Consider the following 24326-nt stretch of genomic DNA (forward strand, 5'->3'; position numbering starts at 1 on the left):
GGTTCCTTGTTTCAGGTCATAGTTCTTATCATATGCTTGCTTCTTCTGTCCACCTTACACATGACTGTGGTCTTTTAGTTCACTGTTCAGTGGAACCCTGGTGTCATCTGTCCATAGGACCAGATAATCCCAGTCAGCTGAACTGTGCTTATGTGTACAGTTGTCTTGGCTTCTGAGAGAAACGGCTACAGCCTCTACATTTGGTAAACACCTTCTGCTTATCAAAAAAAAATATTAAAAAAAAAAGAATAGGGAACAAAATACCCATGGAAGGAGCTACAGAGACAAAGTTTGGCACTAAGATGAAAGGATGGACCATCCAGAGACTACCCCACCCGGGGATCTATTCTATAATCAAACCCAGACACTATTGCATATGCCAGTAAAGTTTTGCTGAAAGGACACTGATATAGCTGTCTCGTGTGAGGCTATGCCAGTGCCTGGAAAATATAGAATGTGGATGCTCACAGTCATCTATAGGATGGAACACAGGACCACCAATGGAGGAGCAAGAGAAAGTACCCAAGGAGCTGAAAGGGTCTGCAACCCTATAGGTGGAACAACAATATGAACTAACCAGCACCCCCAGAGCTCATGTCTCTAACTGCATATGTATCAGAAGATGACCTAGTTAGCCATCACTGGGAAGAAAGGACCCTTGGTCTTGTAAACTTTATATGCCCCAGTACAGGGGAATGCCAGGGCCAAGAATTTGGAGTGGGTATGTAGGGGAGCAGGGCGGGTGGAGGGTATAGAGAAGTTTCAGAATAGCATTTGAAATGTAAATATAGAAAATATCTAATCAAAAACAATGATAAAAAAGAAAAATCAGAATAATTCCAAAAAAATCCTTCTTCCCATAAAGGCATTGTTTATACATGTTTTTACAACACTGAAGTATAATTTTTGTTCTATTGATTTATTTTCAGTTATTGATGATTTAGATTCTTAGTTTTTATACCCTGAATCTATCATTATTCATTTATTAAGATATTGATGATGATATAGGGTAAAACTGAATAGTGAGCAGGTTTCCTTATGAGAAGTAAGTTTTCCATATCCTCCCATCTCTTATCACCCTTTCCCTCCTTTTTTCTTCTGAAGAACTTGTGATGCTACTGATTCTTGAATAATGTAGGGTTTTTGGGGTCCTGCATCTGCCCCACCACAGGGCTAGGGCCACTTGGAGAGGAAGGCCATAGGAGTGTGATGGCCCTTAGCCCACTCTGGTAAATTGAGGGTGTTGGACTATGGGGAAGCTGTGGGACATCATTCTGCAGGTGGAATAGCACAGTCTGAAGTCATGGGACAACCAGAGATGGCTTGGGGGTCCCTGGGTCTTTGACAAGGACTTGGCTATATAGTTCTCAGGCTGTTGGACACCCAGGCACCATAGAAATCTGAAAAAGAGCTAACAGACTGGGGTCCCCCACACTGGAACCATCCTGGTGCTTTAGGACAAGTCAGGGTGCTCTGGCTGGGACCTGCGGGGAGAGTCCTTGACTTGTCTGCTGCTACCTTGGCTTGGCAGTCACTGGGGACACACAGAGGCCTTCCACAGGAGATTAGATGCCCAAATCTTTAGGAGAAGGCTGTTGCTCCCCATGGCAGATCATAATGAAAAGGGACAGTTCATTGTTTTAAGGCATTATTTTTTGTCTTGGCAGAAAGTAGATGAGTAAAAACTGTATACCAGTTTTCAGGGTGGGCCTGAGTTAAATTCCTTTTTCAGGGAGAAGTGTCTGGGAAGGAAAACTTAATTGGCTAAGCCTTTAAGGCCTTTAGGTACCTCATTAAAATGGAGATCTATTGAGGCTACAAGACCTGTGGTCACATCCTTTACCTGTGGAGGGGATTGGGGCTTTGCCCTATATGAATGATTGCCACAAAGCTATGGAGGGCTGTGGCCTCCTGTCAGGAAAGTGGTGTCCAGGAGCATGGCCAAACACCTTCTGTCCCTTTGGGGTCACAGGAGTTTCAAGCCTATTCTGGACCAGGAACTAGGCTGCCTTTCAGGAACCTAACTATAATATTCAGTCTGATCTTGCCTTTGAAATGGCTAGATTGGGGCCTCAGTGTGATATTATCAGTGGTCCAAGCAGTAGGCTTCAATCCTCAGCAGACCTTCTGTTTTTCATGTCAGTCATATTCTATTTATCCAGATGGAATGATGTCTGAAAATATGAATAGCCAATAGTCAGATTTCAGAAAAAAAAAAAACTGATACTGAGAAAAAAGTATGCTTGCAAGCATGTGTTGTCATGTCTGCTACAACCCAGAAATCTGAAGGCTACTTATCCCTTTAACTTGTCCCCTCATTCAATCATTGTCTTTATGAGCCTGGATTCCTTTTCCACGTGTTTCTTTGGCCAATGTATAAATCTCACCTGAGATTGGCTACTGAAGTAATACAACATGTAGCTCTCACCACCCCTTTCTTCCAAGGCTAGTTCTTACACCTCATTTCCTAAATACTTTGTTGGTCTTGCTTCCAAATGATCATGGCTATTTAATAGTATATGCCTGTCAAGTTACTCCACTCTGGAACTGTAGTACATTAGGACATGCCTCCTAAAACAATCTCTGCTACTCTTGCAAAGTAGGAACCTCACATTAGTTTTTGACCAATTTCCTCCTTTTGTGTGTATGACAGATGTTACAAAAGCTCCTCAAAATATTTCTAAAGATAATACCATCTAAACAAGAGGACATTTATTATGCTTAACCAAAAGGATAAAGAGTATCTACAGGAATACTCTATACATCAGCATAAGTGCCATCTCAGCTGTCACTGAGTCATTTACCACCCCAAACAGATTACCCCTTCTTGTATAACTGCTGAGTTATTCTTGTATTGTGCCCCTGAGATCCCCTCAGGGGTGAATCTCTGAGAAAAGTCTGGTCTATTGAAACTTTCTTCCTTTGAGAAGACCCTGTGACTTCAGCCAATGTCTTCTTGAAAGTTGATTTTATGGTTTTGCTTTTGTCAACTGTTTCTCATGTATTTGTTCAGTCTAAGCAAGTGGACCAAATAGTCCTCTAACATTTAGAAATCAAGGTTATATATTAGTTTTATTTCAGCCATCCATTCAAATCTTGGATATTGTAAGCATAGGGTTTCTATACAAGGCCACTGGAACTGGCTCTCTCCATCTCTACTAGTCTGTTTAGAAGGGTAGTTTCAAGTCTTCTTTGAAAGTTTAGAAATCCTGGGCTTTTCTATATTGGGAGGGTTTTTTGTTGTTTTTTGGTTTGGTTTGGTTTGGTTTTTACTGCCTAAATCTCATAACTTGTTTTCTGCTTTTGATTTTAGTGTGATGGGTCATATGGACATAGACATTTATCCACCTGTAAGTTTTGTTGGAATAGAGTTTTTTACAGTATTCCCTAAGACAGGCTTGCTGTCACTGTGACCTCAATATTACTAAATCTCTCTGTGTCTCTCTGTCTCTGTGTCTCTGTGTCTCTCTGTCTCTGTGTCTCTCTCTGTCTGTCTCTGTCTTTCTCTCTCTCTCTCTCTCTCTCTCTCTCTCTCTGTGTGTGTGAGTGTGTGTGTGTCTGTGTGTGTGTGTCTGTGTGTGTGTGTGTCTGTGTGACTGTGTGTGTGTCTTGCAAAGAACACAAGAATTTGTAAAACTGATTCTGTGTATTGTCCTCTGTTTTCACTTTATTAATATTTAACTGATACTAATTATTTCTTCTTATACACTTGTATGAGGCTTCATTTGTTTTGTTTGTTTGTTTGCATTTTTTCCTGATTCCTTAAGTTACAACATTAGGTTATTTATGAGAAGTTTACCATATGACTATACATATTTAACTTACATTATCTCTCGGAACTTCCTTATCTCTACTCCAAATATACCTACAAGTTCATTTTTATATTTTCATTTGACTTTAGATATTTTTCATTTCTCCACTGATTCTTCAATAGCACACTGGTCATTAAAAAGTATTACTCATCCTTCAAGTATCTGTGCAGTTTGTGTAGTTTTCCATGATATTAATTTATAGTTGTATTTTATTAGTTTTATTATTATACTGTTTGAATGAGCTTCCTGCTTTATGCTGTCTTTCCAGGCAGGAGTCCATGTTGCAGAAGGTCTGTTCAACCCTGAATACCTTTTATTCAGTGTACCAAATATTTCTCTTTCCTTTGTACTTTTTGGGTATTCTGTCACTGAGTTTGTAGCTTCCTGATGCTCTCTTTCTCCTTTGGAAATTTAATTATCGTCTTCTTTTTTTTATTTCTTGCTTTTACTTTCAGAGTCATATGGAGGCAGCTTATAGTACAGAGTCTTACCTGGAAGTACTCAAGGGTGCTATGGAGAAGATAGAAAACAGTTAACTTGTTTTCATTTTTAAGAAGAGAAAAGAAAAAAAGACCAAGAAGAAAAATGAAAGGAGGGCAATGATCCAAAATCATAAAGAAAAACAAACAAAATTAATAACAAATAAACAAAATTAACAGAGATACAAAAAGCTGGGCATGGTGGTGCATGCCTTTAATCCCAGTACTCCAGAGGCAGAGGCGAACAGATTTCTGAGTTTGAGGCCAGCCTGGTCTGCAAAGTGAGCTCCAGGACAGCCAGGGCTATACAGAGAAACCTTGTATCAAAAAACAAACAAACAAAAAAACATATAAAATTCCCATATGTTCAGACCATAGTCTGTAACATATAAATATATATATATATATATATATGTATATATAGGTACACATACACACATATAAACACACACACAAACATACAGGTGTTAGGTGTGGGCCAAGTTCAAAGATTTAGAAAGGTGACAAATAGACAGTGATATTAAGGGTCAAGGAAGGATAGATTCCAGGCAAGAGAATGCTTCATTACTGAATGAGGATATAAACCTGTTTTACCCTACTTTTAGTGGTTGATATCTGAATTTATCTTTCTAAGTATTTAAGTACCAAGGTCCATATTTATATTCTAAAGACACCCAACATATGCCAGTAGTTTGAGACAGAAATTGTTAGCATTGGGCTTTTGTTTGATTCTTTTGTAATCAGTGCACTGGAATGACACATGACTAGTCACTGTATACAGTGGTGAGAAGTGAAAATAAAAAGGAGAAGTGAGTTCTCTTTTTTTCAGATTTACTCTGAGGGAGTACATTCTTTGTCCTGAACTATTTCTGACCTTCTTTCTGTTTAAAAAATTGTGAAATCATTCCATTATAGTGAATTAAACATCTGAATTGTACTGCTATATATACAATAAAGTATGACCAAAGAAAAAGAAAAAACAAACAAAAACTTTAAAGTGTTTTTGTGCACAAAGAGTAGAAAACTAATTGTGATTAAAAGCAGCAGAGTCAGAAATATGATCTGAATAAAGACTGTTGAGTCTCCAAAATAGGTAATAAGAAAAAAATATTCCAAAGCAATATTGAAGAATGAAGCTTTGTGCTTGTGTGCTTGGCATTGTGTCCACACACACAGGATATTGTGTAGTTAGTGGACTAAGAGCAGCAAACTCTCACTCTTTACTCTCAGAGTTATGGTACTAGGCAAGAAAATACAGGAGGCTGCAAAGATTCGAGTATTTCATGATCTATGAATGGGGAATGTGAATTCAGTGATTTGTATGTGTTCAGGGAACAGTAAAGGGTCCCAAAAAGTTTTGGTAAAGCCTTAAATGAGGAGAGGAACTTTGGAACAATTCAAAGGCCACCCAAATGAGAAAGAGGGTATAGTATTGGGAGACATAAGAATTGCACTGCACATACAATTATCTTAGGGTCTGATGGCTAATATGTGATGTTCAATGTTGAAGTCACTCTCTGATGACTCCTGATGTGATATCCAGTGATGAGATCTGAATAACAATGAGAAATATCATGCTGAAGAGTCAGCTGAGCATGGAAGTAACAAGGAAAGCATTTGTAATATGATGAAATACAACAGAGAAGACAAAAATGAGAAATAGCCAAATTAAAAAAAAAAAAACAATTTTGAATGAAGAGAAAAGGCCAAAAAAAAAAAGGCCTGTTTTTCATAATGTGTTCTTACAACTGACTTTGAAGATGGAATAAATGTGAAGAGAGGTGCTACTTCTGACTTATGTTGCGTGAAAGAAATGGGCAGTTTGTTGATTTGTTTTCTGAGTGTCCACGCCATATTATCATTAATTTATAACCTCATCTATCATAGTGATTGTTTATCAATAGTATTGTTTGTCTTTGGACCAATTTTAATTTCAAAAATATTAAATCTAGACAAGGTTATTTCACTGTCAATACTCATGTTCTCTAAGTTCTCTAAGAGCAATTAAAGTAAAATAATATCTCACCAAGGAAAGGAGAGGAGGAACAGTGTGTGAATATAGAGACGGAGATAGGAGCAGACATTGAGACAAGTAGCAATGTACCCCTTGATTACTAGTTAATGTCCTTCTTAATTATGTGATCCCCAGCAGGGTCTCTTTCTTTTCTCTGCCCCTTGAACATTTTCGTAGATCATTGTATATGTACTAATGAATCTGAACTTAAAACTTTTGACCATATTTGGAGACATAACTCAATTCCTTCTCATAGTTCTCTGATTACTTGCAACTACTCTGCTCTTTACCAAACCTCAAGGGTGTGTATATCATTAAACCGATTTTAAAAACCAAGCATCACCCATTCTTACCTTGTCACAATTCTTACTTCTCTCAAGAAAAAATTTGCCCTGCCTTTGGCTTAGAGCCAGGCAAGTTCTTTGGAACTCTTAGGAAATCAATATACATGAAAGAATTTTGTAAGATTTACTCACTTCTTTCTGAAGAAAAGTGTGTGCCTATATTCCATTTAATTATTCAGTGTCCAAGACTGTCCATTCAAAGATAATGATACTACTATTCTTATGTATTAAACTGATTTTCCACATGAAAAAAAAAAAAAACCCACAGGATCAATGTCCAGAGAATTGCCCATAACGCCCTAAATGCCCTTAGATAATGATCTCAGAATTAAGGTAAGTGAATTAAGGCAGTAAAATGTCTTCCACGAAATTAACTTGTTTATTTTTCTATGTGAATAAGATTTGGTTAGGTATAAAATTTATATAATAAGCATTAATTGCAATATCCAAAGATATGCTGAGTCCCTGGAAAATGCCATGATGGTCTTAGCTGGATGATTGATGCATAATGCAAAGAAATACCCACTTCTTAGAAACATTGCTATTTTGACTGAACCGGTGATAAAAGGTGCTGGTTATCTATTAAGGGGGCTTATTCGGCAGTATAAAGCTAAGAATTAAAAGGTTACTCACAAACACTTCCTGTTCCAAACTTCCCATTTTCAAAACATTACAAAGATCATAGTCTCTGAGTGTATAAAAAGCCAGCAGAAGCTCTCCAGAAGCAATCCTGAAGACACCATGGCCAAGTTCATTCTTGTCACAGGTGAGTTGATAATCTGATGCAGACATTCAGCCTTGCCTGGTTTTTCCCTCATAGGATATAAAAAGGAAGCAATTTGTACAATACAGCTCTATGCTTTTCTATTCTTTGTAATTGCTAATTTTCTTTCCTTTTTCAGTGCTTCCCTAGCTCTTATAAGTTCATGAGCTGAGAGAGTACTTCTGCTTTTAGTGGTATCACAGCCATAACAGTAATGGTTCACCTTCATTCAAGACTTGTTTTGCTCTTCCTTATCTACTCATTCCTTACCCTGCTCTCCTTGCTGTGCCACCTGCCTGAATTTGCTATTGTGTTTATTTCAGTATTACTGTTCTAGAACAACTTTTTCAGAGACAGGCTGGAGTAGAATCTGAGATAGAGCTATCCCAGGTTTGTTTGTCCTCCTTTCAGAATTATTTAATATTTATCCTTCATTGTCACTTTCCATTGATTACTTAAATTGACACATGAAGAAGCATTAAGTTATTATTAGAGCCAGATTCAGGTGTTTTAAACCAAGTATTCCAAAGTTTATGAGTTGCTTCAAACCTGTGCCCTATACAATTTTTCATTTCATAAATTCATTCAAATGAAGACTGACAATGAATGTTCAAAAGATGCCCAGTAGAGGTGCTCTACTTACATACAGATTCAAATCCAAAATCTTTGCACTGAAGAGACACAGTCAGAAGACTCTCCAATAGAAATCCAGCCATGCATACATGATAAGACAACCTGATTTAAAAATCAAATCAACACAAAGAGAAACCCTCTTCAAAACTAAACTGCTAATTTGTTGCTAAAAATGGTATCTCACACAAAACATTCTATTTTTGTGGCACTGTTTCTTGACAGATTGATGTAAACAATGGCCAAATTCAAAAGATATTGAATGACATATTTTATATGTTGTCTTGACTTGAGGAAGGCTTGGTTCATTACTATTCTGGAGACTGAGGTTACTATATGTATGCTCAATAATTAGAGAAACTTTTGAATAATCTCATTCTGTATCACATGCACAAGTAACAGATTTCAAATTTTATAACAATTGGGACACAGAAGGTGGAATATGAGGACATTGCCAGATTTTACTGATCACTGTGGAGGAGTTTGACCAGCAGTATGTCTCCAAGGTTCATACCTCATACCAGTAAAGTTTATAGGGGGTGTAATGATCAATAGTCAGTAGGATGGCCCAGTAAGATTTTTTCCCAATATTCCATATTCAATGATCAATAGTCTAGAACATTAAGTCAAATAGGCCATAGATCATCTCTGTGGTATTTTACTAGGTATTGACTTCATCAGAATAAGAGATATGTTACTAACAGAATGACACGAAATTCTTATGCCAACCCAGCACATAATAAATGATTTTACAATTTGTTGTTGTAACGTTCAAGTAAATCATTCTTCCCAAAATATCTCCTAGATTTAGTGTAGTCTTATTAATGGAAATCAAACCATAAAATATTTCTTATCCTAGAATGTATACATACATTGATCTTGCAAAATTATTAAAGAGGTAAAAATTTCAAGATTCACAAGAATGCTAGTTTTGTAAAAGTTTTGTACTGGTTCATCCTGCCAGTTCCATGCTAACAAAAATAAGAGTCAGACTCAAAATATATTTATAAATCCCTTTTCCAGAAAGCTTGGATCTTCTCTTATTAGATATAACATAAAAGATACCATTTATTCTAACCTACATCCTGCCACATTGCTAGTTACCTGTGTGCAGATAGCATGTAAGTATCTCATTGTCCCATATTTCCAGCAAATAATCTAGTGCCTGGTACTGACCTAGAATATTTCATGCCTCTAAAAATCCCCACCTCCACTTTTTTTACCTAAGTTATAGATCATCAAATGTATTATCAAAAGGAACCACATCCATTCAGAAACAAGAAAATTTCTCTATATGCTAAGGTGCTCATGTACCATGAAAAATACAAATTTTACTACGTAAGAATAGTGTGTAATCCCATGTCAATTCCATACAGAAAATATAGATAATGTTCTCTGGAAATTCTACTGAAATTCCACTTAAATGTTTTACAGTTTCAGAAAGTTATTCAAATGATTTGATTCTCAATGTGCAAAAGGATAGGATAAGAGACACTTTTATTCATGATGATGATTCAAACCTAAAACTCATCCCTTAAAAGGCATAATCAGAAGGTTTTCCAATAGAAAACCAGATTTGGGTAACTAATGAGACACCATGATTCAAACACACACACACACACACACACACACACACACACACACACACAGTACAAGAAAACAAAAATGCCATCAACAGTAATGATTTCCATCCTAAGCTGCCCACTGATAGTCCAAACTGATAACTGGAGTGAGTCATTATGTTTTCTCTGGCAACTGCATGTGTTCAATGTTTTCAAACATCAAAAAGGTTCCTGGAGATACTCAGTTATGTGCTTTAGATGTTGCATCAGCTGGGCTAGGCTTGATTCATTACAGCTCTTGGAACTAAGATTCATGAATGTATGAACACTAAGCAGGTGTAGTTGTGAATAATTTCAATCAGAAATTCTTATAGTTCTTGTAGACTTAATTTTTTTGCCAAATTCAATTCTCTTGTAAGATGTAATGATCTACAGATAGTAAGATTATCTACAAGGATTACAAATTTTATGTTTTGTCAATTGTTATGGTTATACCAATTGATCAGGGAAAGAAATGTGTTCTCCCTCTCTTTCTCTCTTTCTAGGTCTGGCAATTCTTCTGAATGTACAGCTGGGTGAGTTTTTCATCAAACCTTTCTTCAACATAAATCTTTAATCCTGATTCATTATTTTTAATGTGATATTCTGCTAATCATAATTACTTTTTATTTGATATATAGACTCAAATATCAAGAGAGGAAATGTAGAAATTTTGCCTCCTGGGTAGTATAAGAGCATCAGTTTCTCTGCTGTCCTTACTAATGTTTTAGTAAGGAGCTGAGAGTTTTGAAATTGAGAGTTTTGAGTTGAGAGTTTTGAAATTGAGAGTTTTGAGAGTTGAGAATTTTGAAATTGACAAGCTTTGGGATTTACAGATATTGTACTTTTCTCTATGTTTGTTTTTTTCATGAGGCACAAAAATTAATCTGAGTTTGACTATGAATTTGTTACACTTGTATGCAACCAAGTCATTGGATGGTTAGTAAGGTGTACTCCTTTGCACAAATATTTACAGCATTCATTTCAACCTGAATAATGTATATCTGATACACAACAAATAAGATAATAAAGGCAAAACTGTTAGCCAAGGTTAAAGCATCTACAACAGGACACTATTCCTCTGATAACTTTCCACAGGATCTTCCTACCAGCTGATGTGTTACTATACCAGTCGGGCTAAGGACAGGCCAACAGAAGGGAGTTTCAAACCTGGTAATATTGACCCCTGCCTCTGTACTCACCTGATCTATGCCTTTGCTGTGATGAAGAATAACGAGATCACTTACACACGTGAGCAAGACTTGCATGACTATGAAGCATTGAATGGTCTGAAAGACAGGTAAGGACAGAGATATCTGATTGGTATCAATGTTCCAATAGTTGCTATATCTCATTGCTTCCTAAAGTGTATGTCAGAATCAACAAAATTGCATGATGATTCCATCAATGTATTCTTCAGTTTTAAATTGAGACAGGCTATATCTTCATCTTTTTATTTATTTTATCAATCATGTCCTTGGTTCTGCATATACCTCTGAATGTCTCAAAACCACATGTTATACGACCCCATATTTTGTATGGAGGGTTCTTCCCATACATAGTTCTTAAATATTCTTTCTGGTTCATTCTGTTGTTTGACCAAGACTATGTTCCCATCTCTCAGTTATAATCATCATTTTATTTTCACATTGTATATGTTCAAACATTATACATATCATTTGTAATTCAGACCATATTCTATTTGTATGTCTCCCACCTATTTATTTTAATACCTGGACTACAAGCAAAAAAAACCAATTTTTGGTTTGGTTGGGGTTTGGGTTTATTTTGGGGGGGGGGTTGTTTATTTGGTTTGGTTTGGTTTGGTTTTTGGTTTTGTTGTTGTTTGTTTGTTTGTTTGTTTGTTTTGGTTTTGGGGGGATTTTGTTTGTTTGTTTTTTTAAGACAGGGTTTCTCTGGATGTCCTGCTATCCACTCTGTAGACCAGGCTGGCCTTGAACTCAGAAATCTGCCTGCCTCTGCCACCCAAGTGCTGGAATTAAAGGCTTTTGCCAACACTGCCTGGCTTAACAACCCCAATTTAATTTTTTGTTGTTGTTGTTTGAGTAGTACTTCTGGATATATGAGGAACACAGCACACTGTCCTTTCACCTAATTCTTGATGATTACTCTGACTTATGTTGGATTTGTGAATCAAGATAGAGTTACTCTTGACACACTGTCTCCTCTTTAAAACCCTGGGTATGTGCACTTTGGACATAAACTGAAGAGTGAGGGTTTTTTTAACCATGTGGCAGATCTACCATTTTAAAAGATCTTCATAATGCTTTTCTATATAACTGCACTTAGTTATATTTACACCAGGACTGTACAATTTTTTGCTTCATTCACATACTTTTGATATTGACTAGGTTTTATCTTCTATTATTATAGCTCCCTTAAGAGACATGAAAAGATATAGTCCAATGCAGATGAAATTTAATTTTTTCTATTAATCATTGTGTTAGGTTTGCTAAATTCAACTGTTAAACAGGTGTCTTTCTTTGAGAAGAGTGTCCCAAGGATTTTGCTTTTTTTTTAATTTTTTATTAGGTATTTTCCTCATTTACATTTCCAATGCTATCCCAAAAGTCCCCCATACCCACCCCCCACTCCTCTACCCTCCCAACCCCCCTTTTTGGCCCTGGCGTTCCCCTATACTGGGGCATATAAAGTTTGCATGTCCAATGGGGCTCTCTTTACAGTGATGGCTGACTAGGTCATCTTTTGATACATATGCAGCTAGAGACAAGAGCTCCGGGGTACTGGTTAGTTCATTTTGTTGTTCCACCTATAGGGTTGCAGTTCCTTTAAGCTCCTCGGGTACTTTCCCTAGCTCCTCCATTGGGGGACCTGTGATCCATCCAATAGCTGACTGTGAGCATCCGCTTCTGTGTTTGCTAGGCCCCCGCATAGTCTCACAAGAGACAGCTATATCTGGGTCCTTACAGCAAACGCTTGCTAGTGTATGCAATGGTATCAGCGTTTGGAAGCTGATTATGGGATGGATCCCTGGATATGGCAATCACTAGATGGTCCATCCTTTCGTCACAGCTCCAAATTTTGTCTCTGTAACTCCTTCCATGGATGATTGTTCCCAATTCTAAGAAGGGGCACAGTGTCCACACTTTGGTCTTCATTCTTCTTGAGTTTCATGCGTTTAGCAAATTGTATCTTATATCTTGAGTATCCTAAGTTTCTGGGCTAATATCCACTTATCAGTGAGTATATATTGTGTGAGTCTCTTTGTGATTGTGTTACCTCACTCAGGATGATGCCCTCCAGGTCTATCCATTTGCATAGGAATTTCATATATTCATTCTTTTTAATAACTGAGTACTACTCCATTGTGTAAATGTACCACATTTTCTGTATCCATTCCTCTGTTGAGGGGCATCTGGGTTCTTTCTAGCTTCTGGCTATTATAAATAAGGCTGCTATGAACATAGTGGAGCATGTGTCCTTCTTACCGGTTGGGACATCTTCTGGATATATGCCCAGGAGAGGTATTGCGGGATCCTCCGGTAGTACTATGTCCAATTTTCTGAGGAACCGCCAGACTGATTTCCAGAGTGGTTGTACAAGCTTGCAATCCCACCAAGAGTGGAGGAGTGTTCCTCTTTCTCTACATCCTCACCAGCATCTGCTGTCACCTGAATTTTTGAACTTAGCCATTCTGACTGGTGTGAGGTGGAATCTCAGGGTTGTTTTGATTTGCATTTCCCTGATGATTAAGGATGCTGAACATTTTTTCAGGTGTTTCTCAGCCATTCGGTATTCCTCAGGTGAGAATTCTTTGTGCAGCTCTGAGCCCCATTTTTAATGGGGTTATTTGATTTTCTGGAGTCCACCTTCTTGAGTTTTTTATATATATTGAATATTAATCCCCTATCCGATTTGGGATAGGTAAAGATCCTTTCCCAATCTGTTGGTGGTCTTTTTGTCTTATTGACGGTGTCTTTTGCCTTGCAGAAGCTTTGCAACTTTATGAGGTCCCATTTATTGATTCTCGATCTTACAGCACAAGCCATTGCTGTTCTATTCAGGAATTTTCCCCCTGTACCCATATCTTTGAGGCTTTTCCCTACTTTCTCCTCTATAAATTTCAGTGTCTCTGGTTTTATGTGGAGTTCCCTAATTCACTTAGATTTGACCTTAGTACAAGGAGATAGGAATGGATCAATTCACATTCTTCTACATGATAACCGCTAGTTGTGCCAGCACCGTTTGTTGAAAATGCTGTCTTTTTTCCACTGGATGGTTTTAGCTCCCTTGTCAAAGATCAAGTGACCACAGATGTTTGAGTTCATCTCTGGGTCTTCAAGTCTGTTCCATTGGTCTACTTCTCTGTCACTATACCAGTACCATGCAGTTTTTATCACAATTGCTCTGCAGTACAGCTGTAGGTCAGGCGTGGTGATTCCACTAGAGGTTCTTTTATCCTTAAGAGTTTTTGCTATCCTAGGTTTTTTGCTATTCCAGATGAATCTGCTGATTGCCGTTTCTAATTCGTTGAAGAATTGAGTTGGAATTTTGATGGGGATTTAATTGAATCTGTAGATTGCTTTGGCAAGATAACCATTTTTACTACATTGATCCTGCCAATTCAAGAGCATGGGAAATATTTCCATCTTCTTAGATCTTTAATTTTTTCTTCAGAGACTTGAAGTTCTTATCATACAGATCTTTCACTTCCTTAGTTAGAGTGATGCCAAGGTATTTTATATTAATTGTGACTATTGAGGAGGGTTTTGTTTCCCTAATTTTTTTCTCAGCCTGTTTATCCTTTGTGTACAGAAAGGCCATTGACTTGTTTGAGTTAATTTTATATCCAGATACTTCATTGAAGATGTTTATCAGGCTTAGGTGTTCTCTGGTGGAATTTTTAGGGTCACTTATATATACTATCATATCATCTGCAAAAAGTGATATTTTGACTTCTTTTCCAATTTGTATCCCCTTGATCTCCTTTTGTTGTCTAATTGCTCTGGCTAGGACTTCAAGTACAATGTTGAATAGGTAGGGAGAGAGTGGAATGCCTTGTCTAGTCCCTGATTTTAGTGGGATTGCTTCCAGCCTTTCACCATTTACTTTGATGTTGGCTACTGGTTTGTTGTAGATTGCTTTTATCATGGTTAGGTATGGGCCTTGAATTCCTGATCTTTCCAAGACTTTTATCATGAATGGGTGTTGGATTTTGTCAAATGCTTTCTCAGCATCTAACGAGATGATCATGTGGTTTTGGTTCTTGAGTTTGTTTATATACTGGTTTACGTTGATGGATTTCTGTATATTGAACCATCCCTGCATCCCTGGGATGAAACCTACTTGGTCAGGATGGATGATTGTTTTGATGTGTTCTTGGATTCAGTTAGCGAGAACTATATTGAGGATTTTTACATCGATATTCGTAACGGAAATTGGTCTGAAGTTCTCTATCTTTTCTGGGTCCTTTTGTGGTTTAGGTATCAGAGTAATTGTGGCTTCATAGAATGAGTTGAGTAGAGTAGCTTCTGTTTCTATTTTGTGGAATAGTTTGTGCAGAACTGGAATTAGATCTTCTTTGAAGGTCTGATAGAGCTCTGCACTAAGCCATCTGGTCCTGGGCTTTTTTTGGTTGGGAGACTATTAATGACTGCTTCTATTTCTTTAGGGGATATGGGACTGTTTTGATCGTTAACTTGATCGTGATTTAACTTTGGTACCTGGTATCTGTCTAGAAACTTGTCCATTTCATCCAGGTTCTCCAGTTTTGTTGAGTATAGCCTTTTGTAAAAGGATCTGATGGTGTTTTGGATTTCTTCAGGATCTGTTGTTATGTCTCCCTTTTCATTTCTGATTTTGTTAATTAGGATGCTTTCCCTGTGCCCTCTAGTGAGTCTGGCTAAGGGTTTATCTATCTTGTTGATTTTCTCAAAGAACCAGCTCCTCGATTGGTTGATTCTTTGAATAGTTCTTCTTGTTTCCACTTGGTTGATTTTGCCCCTGAGTTTGATTATTTCCTGATGTCTACTCCTCTTGGGTGAATTTGCTTCCTTTTATTCTAGAGCTTTTAGGTGTGTTGTCAAGCTGCTAATGTGTGCTCTCTCCAGTTTCTTTTTGGAGGCACTCAGAACTATGACTTTTCCTCTTATAAATGCTTTCATTGTGTCCCATAAGTTGGGTGGATTTTCCTTTTTTACACAATGGATTTTGTTCTCGATACTCAATTATTGATTTATGCATTTTATATTAATTCATGGTCATATTATATTTTGAAACTCTCTCCAGTCTAAATCTTCTATCTCTATTCACTTTATTTCTTTCCGTATTTTTATTTGTTAGAAAGAAAAACAACAATTCTAATTTCATTTTTCAATAGTAGCTGGTAAATTTTTGATACATAATAAAAATATTCATGGTCCAAATCAACCACATGGAGGTTTCTCCATGTTCTTCCAATAATTTAGAAGCTTCATATCTTATGTTTACATCCCAATTCATGTTCAAGTTGTATTTATCTGTGGTGGGAGCCTGGGTCACAATTTCTTGTTAGAATTCTTTGTGTGAACACTATTTTCCTAGGATCCTTCTGCTGTGGGAATTTTATAACTTAAAAGTAGAAAGCCACATGTTAAATGTCAAAGAAGTACATAATTGTTTTTCTTTTACCTGCTCTGGCTATGTAAAATATATCGTAAATTTTGGAATCATCACTGTTGTGGTTCATCTTTTTGGGGTTGTTTTGTTTGTTTGTTTTTTGGATGCAATAAAATCTGAAATCTTTACTAATTACTTCAGGAAGCTAGAAGTGTGGGCAATTAGGAGGTAAACATCCCTGCTCCCAAGAATCATAAATGTTTGAATTCTATACAAGTTTTGTTATATTTAACAATAAACTGAACATTTATTTCTATCAATTGACAAGATAGGCCGTTTAGTCATACCAGTGGTCTAGAAGACTCAGGTGACATGTTCTTTAGGTAGTAACATTATCTCTAAGAAAAATCTAAGCGATAATTTCCAACTGCAAATAAATTCAATAAAAGGTCATAGCCGGGCATGGTGGTGCATGCCTTTAATCCCAGCACTTGGGAGACAGAGGCAGGCAGATTTCTGAGTTCAAGGCCAGCCTGGTCTACAAAGTGAGTTCCAGGACAGCCAGACAAAGAAACCTTGTCTCGAAAAAACAACAACAACAACAAAAAAAGTCTCAAAAAAAAAAAAAGTCCTATGTCTTATGTCTATTAGTGTCTCTGGCATGCCTTTCATCAAAACTAAATGGATTACTGAAAGACATTACTATTCCTACGACAGATCACAGAAATTGAATCTCTGAGGAAAGGCAAGGAACCTAGAAATTTAATGTCTTCTCAAAATGGCTAATCAATTGTTATGGATTCTGATGTGTCAGAAAAGTATTTCAGTGAAGATGTATACTTCCAAAAGGAATGATTTGTATTTACTGATGAGGATTGAGAAAATAATAAAGATCCATATACTTGTCACTTTTGTTACTAAGGAGAATGTGAGCTAATTATGGTTCAAAGTTACTTGCACCGACATATAAACACTACACTACTTGGTAAACACTTCTCAAATTTACTATTATTCAAGTAGCTTGCCCTAAATGTATGATAATGAAGAACTTTATTAAGAATTACTCAATATTGAGAAAACTCCTGTAATGTGATGTAATGTCAGAAAAAAATGAGTAGTATGAGAAATACTTATAAAAAGCACAAATATTTTATATAATAGAGGCCAAGCATTTTGATATTTTGCTTTTTCTGTCCTTTTTGAGGAACACTGAGCTAAAAACTCTCCTGGCAATTGGAGGATGGAAGTTTGGACCTGCCCCGTAAGTTCTGTAAACATGGGCTATTAGGCTTTGTAGGCAGGCTAGACCTGCAAAATCACGTGACAATTACTTCACATTTTGGAAAGGAAATTAAAGGAAATCTACTGAGTATGTAGGTTAACATGTAAATAATTGCACTTGAGACTCAGATAAACAGTAAACATTCTTTCCAGGTACATGTATGTCCTTCACAGTTTGTCCTAATGTTTGTCCTAACATTTTGGGATGCATCGTCTGAGAAATTTTTAAGTACTAAAAAAAATCGTTCTCTTAAGATATTTCATTTTCTCAAGACCAGAGGGTGATGATATTTTGCTTTAGACTAACTTTTCAAGAAATAAAACTAATGTCCCTTATTTGGAAGAAATTTTCATGTATTAGATATGAACTTGGAATGTTTGAAGACAAATATGAATTAGGATGAACATAAATTTCAAATGCCAGGGAAAGTTGTTAGTAGTTAATATGATGCTAGGAAAATAAAGGGTATTATTTAGATAGGTGATGTGAATATAAAGGGAGGATGAGAGAGAAACAGGGTACCTTGGTAAAGGACAAGGAGTCAAAAATCAACTGTGAACTGTTTTGTGCCCAAGGAGTCAATGTCATAGAAGTCTAACACTAACTTCTTTCAATATGCATAAGGTTCAGTGCCATGGTCTCTAGTCCTCAGACCCGTCAGACATTCATTAAGTCAGTTATCAGATTCCTCCGTCAATATAAGTTTGATGGCCTCAACCTGGACTGGCAGTACCCTGGGTCTCGAGGAAGCCCTCCTAAGGACAAACACCTCTTCAGTGTTCTGGTACAGGTCAGTCTATTGGAAAAATTCTTTGGTCCTAAAAGGTTAAATCTCTCCATTTCAAGAACTATAAATTTTACTAAACCAAACAAATATAGAATTGTAGAATCTCAGCACTGTTTGTGTCCTAAATTATGATGCCTTTGTTCAACAAACATGTGAGACATTACTTTCTATGCTGTGTTAGAACCACAGTGCATGATCATATGCCCTCTAGGAAGTGAGTCCAGTGTCAGGATCTTCATGTTACAGACAAAACAATTAATATACAGAGGGTTTTTGAGTACCTTTCGAGGATCACACAGCTAGTAAGTTTCACAACTAATTCTGTTGTTTGCATGCATAGTTCAATCCTTATAAGCCAGAAGTTTTTTAAATTTATGTACAGATGAGGTTGCCGTAAATTAATATGATCAATTTCAATGATTTATTGAGGTATTTATACAATAAAGTAAAAATAAATTGTAAACGTCCATTGAAATAATTTATAGGAATCATAGTTATCATAAAACTATGAAACAACATGTAAGTACATTGTACATTTTGTAGGAAATGCGTAAAGCTTTTGAGGAAGAATCCGTGGAGAAAGACATTCCAAGGCTGCTACTCACTTCCACAGGAGCAGGAATCATAGACGTAATCCAGTCTGGTTACAAAATCCCTGAACTGTCTCAGTAAGTGGGAATCCATCTTCAGGACTCCTGTGTGGGTTTAAGCAGAGGTCACTTATTTATTGGTTGCTGCAAGGCACTGTTATGGGTATGCTTTGACTACATAGGAATGAAAAGGGTCCTAAGAAAGAATTCTAACTTTATATTTATTTATCTTATATATAATGTGTTTATCTATAGAATCATTTCATACATTAATATAATGTATTTTGATCATATACATTCACTAATAGCTTCCTCTGGAAATCATCCTAATAGCTGTAAGTATATTCTTCTGAATTATAGGTTTTTGGCTTTCAGATTGTTTTCTACTTATTATATATTTTCTTTATTTACATTTCAAATGTTATTTCATTTCCTAGTTTTCCCTTGAAAACTTCCTAACCCCTCCCCATGCCCCTACATCCCAACACACCCACTCCTGCTCTGTGGGCCAGGCATTCCCCTATACTGGGGCATAGAACCTTCACAGGACCAAGGGCCTTTCCTCCCACTGATGACTGACTAGGCTATTCTCTGCTACATATGCAGCTAGAGCCCTGAGTCCTATCATGTCGTTTCTTTGATTGGTACTTTAGTAACAGGGAGTTCTAGGGTAAATGCTTTCAGTTTTTAATGAAGTTAATCTTCCCTTACACAAATTCTAAATCCTATATACCCCTGGCTCTTGGCTCATCCATGAGAATACAGGCACCTACCAAAGGCCACATTCCTAAGACAGCTTGAAACTGACTCATTTTGCAGCCATTAAGTAATACCTTCTTTATAATATGGTGGGCTTGGGTCTAGAACTCATGCCCAAAATGCTAGAATTTTGTGAGACATGATATCCTGCAAGTATTATGCATATAACACAAGATGCTATGACAAAATGTTTTCTCATTTTTATTAGATACTACATGTATTTACATTTCAAATGCTATCCCCTTTCCCAGTTTTCCCTCCAGAAGGCCCCATCACTTCCTCTTGCCACCTGTTTCTATAAGGGAGCTTCCCCTCAAACCAACCTATACCCTCCTCACTGCCCTGGCATTCCCCTATGCTGGGGAATTTAGCCTTCATAGGACTAAAGACCTCTACTCCTATTGATGCCAGACAATGCTATCCTGTGCTACATACAGGAATGGAGCCAAAGGTCTCCCTATCTGTACTATTTGCTTGGTGGTTTGATTTTGCTATGTCTAAAGTTAATGTGCATTGTTCATCAGTATGGTTTTAGCATCAAGTTATGGTGAACATCCTAGAGCTTTTACAATATGCTGGATTATTTTTGGTGTCTATGATGACCGTACAAAAATAATGTATTAGAAGTATAACATGCCTGACACTGATGTTTTCATTTAATAGCTCATGTCTCTTTGCAGTAGCAGTATTACTGATTCATATTACATGTATTCAAGTGTAAATATTATATTTTATTTAGATTACAAGCTAGTATATTCACTAGATTATCTTTTCTATATCCTTTATTTATTTCCAAGTCATGATCTTTTCCCTAGTCTCCCCCAAGCTCCATGCTTAAGTTTATTAACAATCTACTTCCTAACTTTTTTATTTCAATGATGGTCTATTTATACCTTTGCTTGATTTTTGTTCTTTGGAGTGGCAGATGATAACTTTACACATACATGTCTTTCAGCCCACATAGCAGTAGAAAAATGAACTACACAGGAGTCCATGGGAAGAAAAATGATGCATATATTAGGATGTATATTAGGGAAGAATACAAGGATGAACTTGAAGAAACTTAACAGAAACATTGATTCTAAGAACTTTCCTTTACTCCAGGTCTCTTGACTATATTCAGGTCATGACATATGATCTCCATGATTCCAAGGATGGCTACACTGGGGAAAATAGTCCCCTCTATAAATCTCCATATGACATTGGAAAGAGTGCTGATCTCAATGTGGTAAGACATTAACAGATTCAAATGGAATTGAGAAATTAATGCATGAGCCTATGCCATTTATTTTATCTGAAAAATTATACCTAAGTAATCCATTTTGGAAAACAGATTTTATTTCTTACCTATAAATTCACACAATTAGAGATACAAGAGGGGAGAACTAACCTATATAAACACAGGTTTCCAGAGGTTCTAGCAAAAAATTTACTTTCTGTCACTACAGGATTCAATTATAACCTACTGGAAGGACCATGGAGCAGCTTCTGAGAAACTCATTATGGGATTTCCAGCATATGGGCATACCTTTACCCTGAGTGACCCTTCTAAGAATGGAATAGGTGCCCCTACTGTTAGTGCTGGACCACCAGGAAAGTACACAAATGAACAAGGACTCCTGGCTTACTTTGAGGTCAGTATATTGGTTTTAGTGTGCTTAGTGATTTACAGACCCATTTCTATGTTTGAGGATTGGAATCAGCTTAAGTGTATGTTTAGTGTACACAGTATGTACTCTTCCTAAGCAGATACAATATGACAAGTGCTTACATATTTTATAGTATACATTCATGTAATTAATAATGAGAGGTAATTTAGAATATACAAGTTGGTACAACATAACAAATAATAATATTCATAAATATGACTATAGGATATCTATTTACTGCTGGGATTGATTCTAAAAAATACAGAAAAAGTATGAGGGCAACATGGGATCATTTTGAAAATAATTCAAGCATTAGCATTCCATTGTGTCCTTGCCTAGTTTGATATATTTGACCTCAAATTCAATGTACAGAAGTGTGTATACATAGATGGAATCACAGTATGGCAGTATAAGCTAAGAAGATTACTGAGAACCCTCATGGTTAATACTTAGAATATCAACTTTTAGGAGGCTGGGATATAAGAATCATCCGTTTGAATACTAATATCTTAGCTATTAATCAGGACAAAGTTTCAGAAAGTAAAAATGTTGTAATGAGGACTACTGATGCACATCAAGTTAGATTACATCCCTAGTCTGAGGAAATGTCTAGTTGTGGCCTGTAGAACCAGGAAACTCAGGGAAATATCTTTTAATTCTAATAAAATTAAACCATTTTTAGAAAATAGAGAAAACTCCATACGAGAATAGAGAAATGATAAATAACTTGAATGTTTTTTCCTTCTTGGAATTAATATTTAGAAGATTTGAATCTGTTTATTTAAAGATTTGTACATTTCTGAATGAAGGAGCCACTGAGATCTTTGATGGCACCCAGGAAGTACCCTATGCCTATCTGGGTAATGAGTGGGTTGGTTATGACAATGTGAGGAGCTTCAAGTTGAAGGTAAGCTTAGAAAATTTAATGTACTGAGATTGCAGTCTGATTCCCAGGAAATCAAGTGACTAAATGTCCTCTGTTTCAACAGGCTCAGTGGCTCAAGGACAACAATTTAGGAGGTGCTGTGGTCTGGCCCCTGGACATGGATGACTTCAGTGGTTCTTTCTGTCACCAGGGACGTTTCCCTCTGACATCTACTTTAAAGAGAGATCTCTATATACACAGTGCAAGTATGAGACACTAGAGTTTTACTCACAGTATATAATGCCCTTCAGTCACTCAAAGCTTGCCTGAATACCCCCAATCTAACTCCTGAGTCATATTTTCCCATTCATTCATGTGCTCTTTTAAAAGTTATATACACCTTGCCCCTCTCTTCAATTCCATTAACTCATGTTGCACACTTATTAGGAACCAGGGATACCTTGATGTGAGGCAGGCTTTGTGAGGTCTATTAACTATTCCAGTTATGAGTCTGCAGAAACTATATTCACCCTTACTATGAGATTTTTCTCCTCTTTTAGCCATGTCATTGCAGTGTGAATCTGTCCCTTTGGGACTTTTTTTCAGAAATACTTTGAAAATACTGGCATGAATGTGTCTGTCCATATTGATTGTATATTCTAATTTATTCTGAGATTTTTAACAAACTCATTTACCCAATGAGTATCAAGGAAGTATTGCTTAGGGCATGGACGGTAAAAGCAATATTTTTAATTGCTAGTCCAGCCTGCTCTGAGGTAGGTTTCTGAGACCTGGAAATAGGTTAACCACTGGGATGATGTTGCAAATTCCCTAAATACATAATCTGGATTTATTGTCTGATATAAACTGAAAGACACTGAAGTCAAATGCTTTCCTAGTTCATGTCCCCTAGATTGTACATTTCTTTCCCACTTGCCTCCAGGGTAACCGCTGTGTCTTACTCTGTGTGTTTCAGGTTGCAAGGCCCCTTATCGAGGGGAGCTTTAGACAATGATTTCTACTTGAAACTCTCAGAATAAGAGCAAGTTCAATGGTTTTTCCACGATGGATTCTGCATCATGCTTCCATGGAGAATAATAGAACTAACTCACGATCTTTCCTGAATTGAATCCCAAAGTAGAACTAAGATATATGTCTTGTCTGCTATACCAGCAGGGAAGAAACAAAAAAAATTATCTTCATCAGTCAGCTTTGGCTAAGCTCTGAACATTTTTGCTTCCTGTAAAACCACCTTCCTTGTTTCTTGCTTTCATAATAAATTCCATGTTCAAAGCATCAGCATCTGCAGTGCTTCATATGAAATTTTGAGAGAATCATTTCTGCTCATAGGGTTATAGTAATAAAATGGCTGTGGGAAGTAGTGATTAAGCCAATTTTCTCTGGATTTTCTATTTGACTTCAGGCTTTGAGATGGAAATGTTTGATGATTGGTTCAGACTGAGAATGACAACATGAATAGGATACATTATGGTGCTTTGTCTATAATCCAGAAGTCGCTACAGTAGTCTCAGGATGACAACATACACACAGTGAAATTTGACATAAATAGTTATGCACTCCATGTCATTTTTATACAGGTCTTGAGAACACAGAGTTGTTTGAGCCCTTCTTGACTTTACAGTTTTTGAAGACCTCTAAATATTCCTCATGATTTACTGTCTGCATACTGAGATTGAAACACATTCCTCCAAAATACCAAATTTCTTAGTGTCAGATTTGTTTGCCACAACTTCTAACTTCTTCTCTTTTGGTTTACTTGGCATTCACTATCAAATGATTTTAAGTCATTTTACCCACTTTGTTTAAGGAGTGAATATAGACTTTACAATACTCACCTTCTTTGGATGCATTTAATATCTCTCAGACATATTCATTATCGTATTAAAATGCTATTCAAACAGTATCACCAAAATATACTACAACATTTTTTATCACAGGACTCAAGGTATCACTAAAATTCAACTACTTTCAAACTTTTGTATATCAGTCATGGACATACTCATTCTGACTTTGATTATTTTCCAAACCTGATATTTGTGTGCACATACATATATTATCAAGTTGAGAATTTGTATTGACCCTAAAAATAATGTCTTTACAGATCTTTAATACTTTATCATTCATCAACATATTCAGTTTAATGTAAATTGC

General features: G+C 36.6%; 1 protein-coding gene across 1 annotated transcript; it reads left to right on the forward strand.

Annotated features, from left to right (window-relative positions):
- Positions 1-7355: 7355 nt before the first annotated feature.
- Positions 7356-23447, forward strand: LOC110288767 (chitinase-like protein 4). The gene is made up of 11 exons (XM_085835260.1): positions 7356-7415; positions 10150-10179; positions 10742-10943; positions 17427-17483; positions 18129-18294; positions 18835-18959; positions 20745-20868; positions 21089-21274; positions 22077-22196; positions 22279-22420; positions 23131-23447. Exons 1-11 carry the CDS (start codon positions 7391-7393, stop codon positions 23160-23162), a joined length of 1209 nt encoding a protein of 402 aa, XP_085691386.1. The 5' UTR covers positions 7356-7390; the 3' UTR covers positions 23163-23447.
- Positions 23448-24326: the final 879 nt, after the last annotated feature.

Source organism: Mus caroli, unplaced genomic scaffold (genome assembly GCF_978045245.1).
Source record: "Mus caroli unplaced genomic scaffold, Mus_caroli_1 scaffold_3, whole genome shotgun sequence".
NCBI classification, from domain to species: domain Eukaryota; kingdom Metazoa; phylum Chordata; class Mammalia; order Rodentia; family Muridae; genus Mus; species Mus caroli.

What these genes read in the sequence shown, in the direction of transcription:
- LOC110288767 (XM_085835260.1), top strand. Translation starts at nt 7,391, where the DNA reads ATGGCCAAGTTCATTCTTGTCACAG. An exon ending in TTGAATGGTCTGAAAGACAG is followed by an intron (nt 10,944 to 17,426) that starts GTAAGGACAGAG and finishes GTCCTTTTTGAG; the next exon opens with GAACACTGAGCTAAAAACTC. An exon ending in AAAATCCCTGAACTGTCTCA is followed by an intron (nt 18,960 to 20,744) that starts GTAAGTGGGAAT and finishes CCTTTACTCCAG; the next exon opens with GTCTCTTGACTATATTCAGG.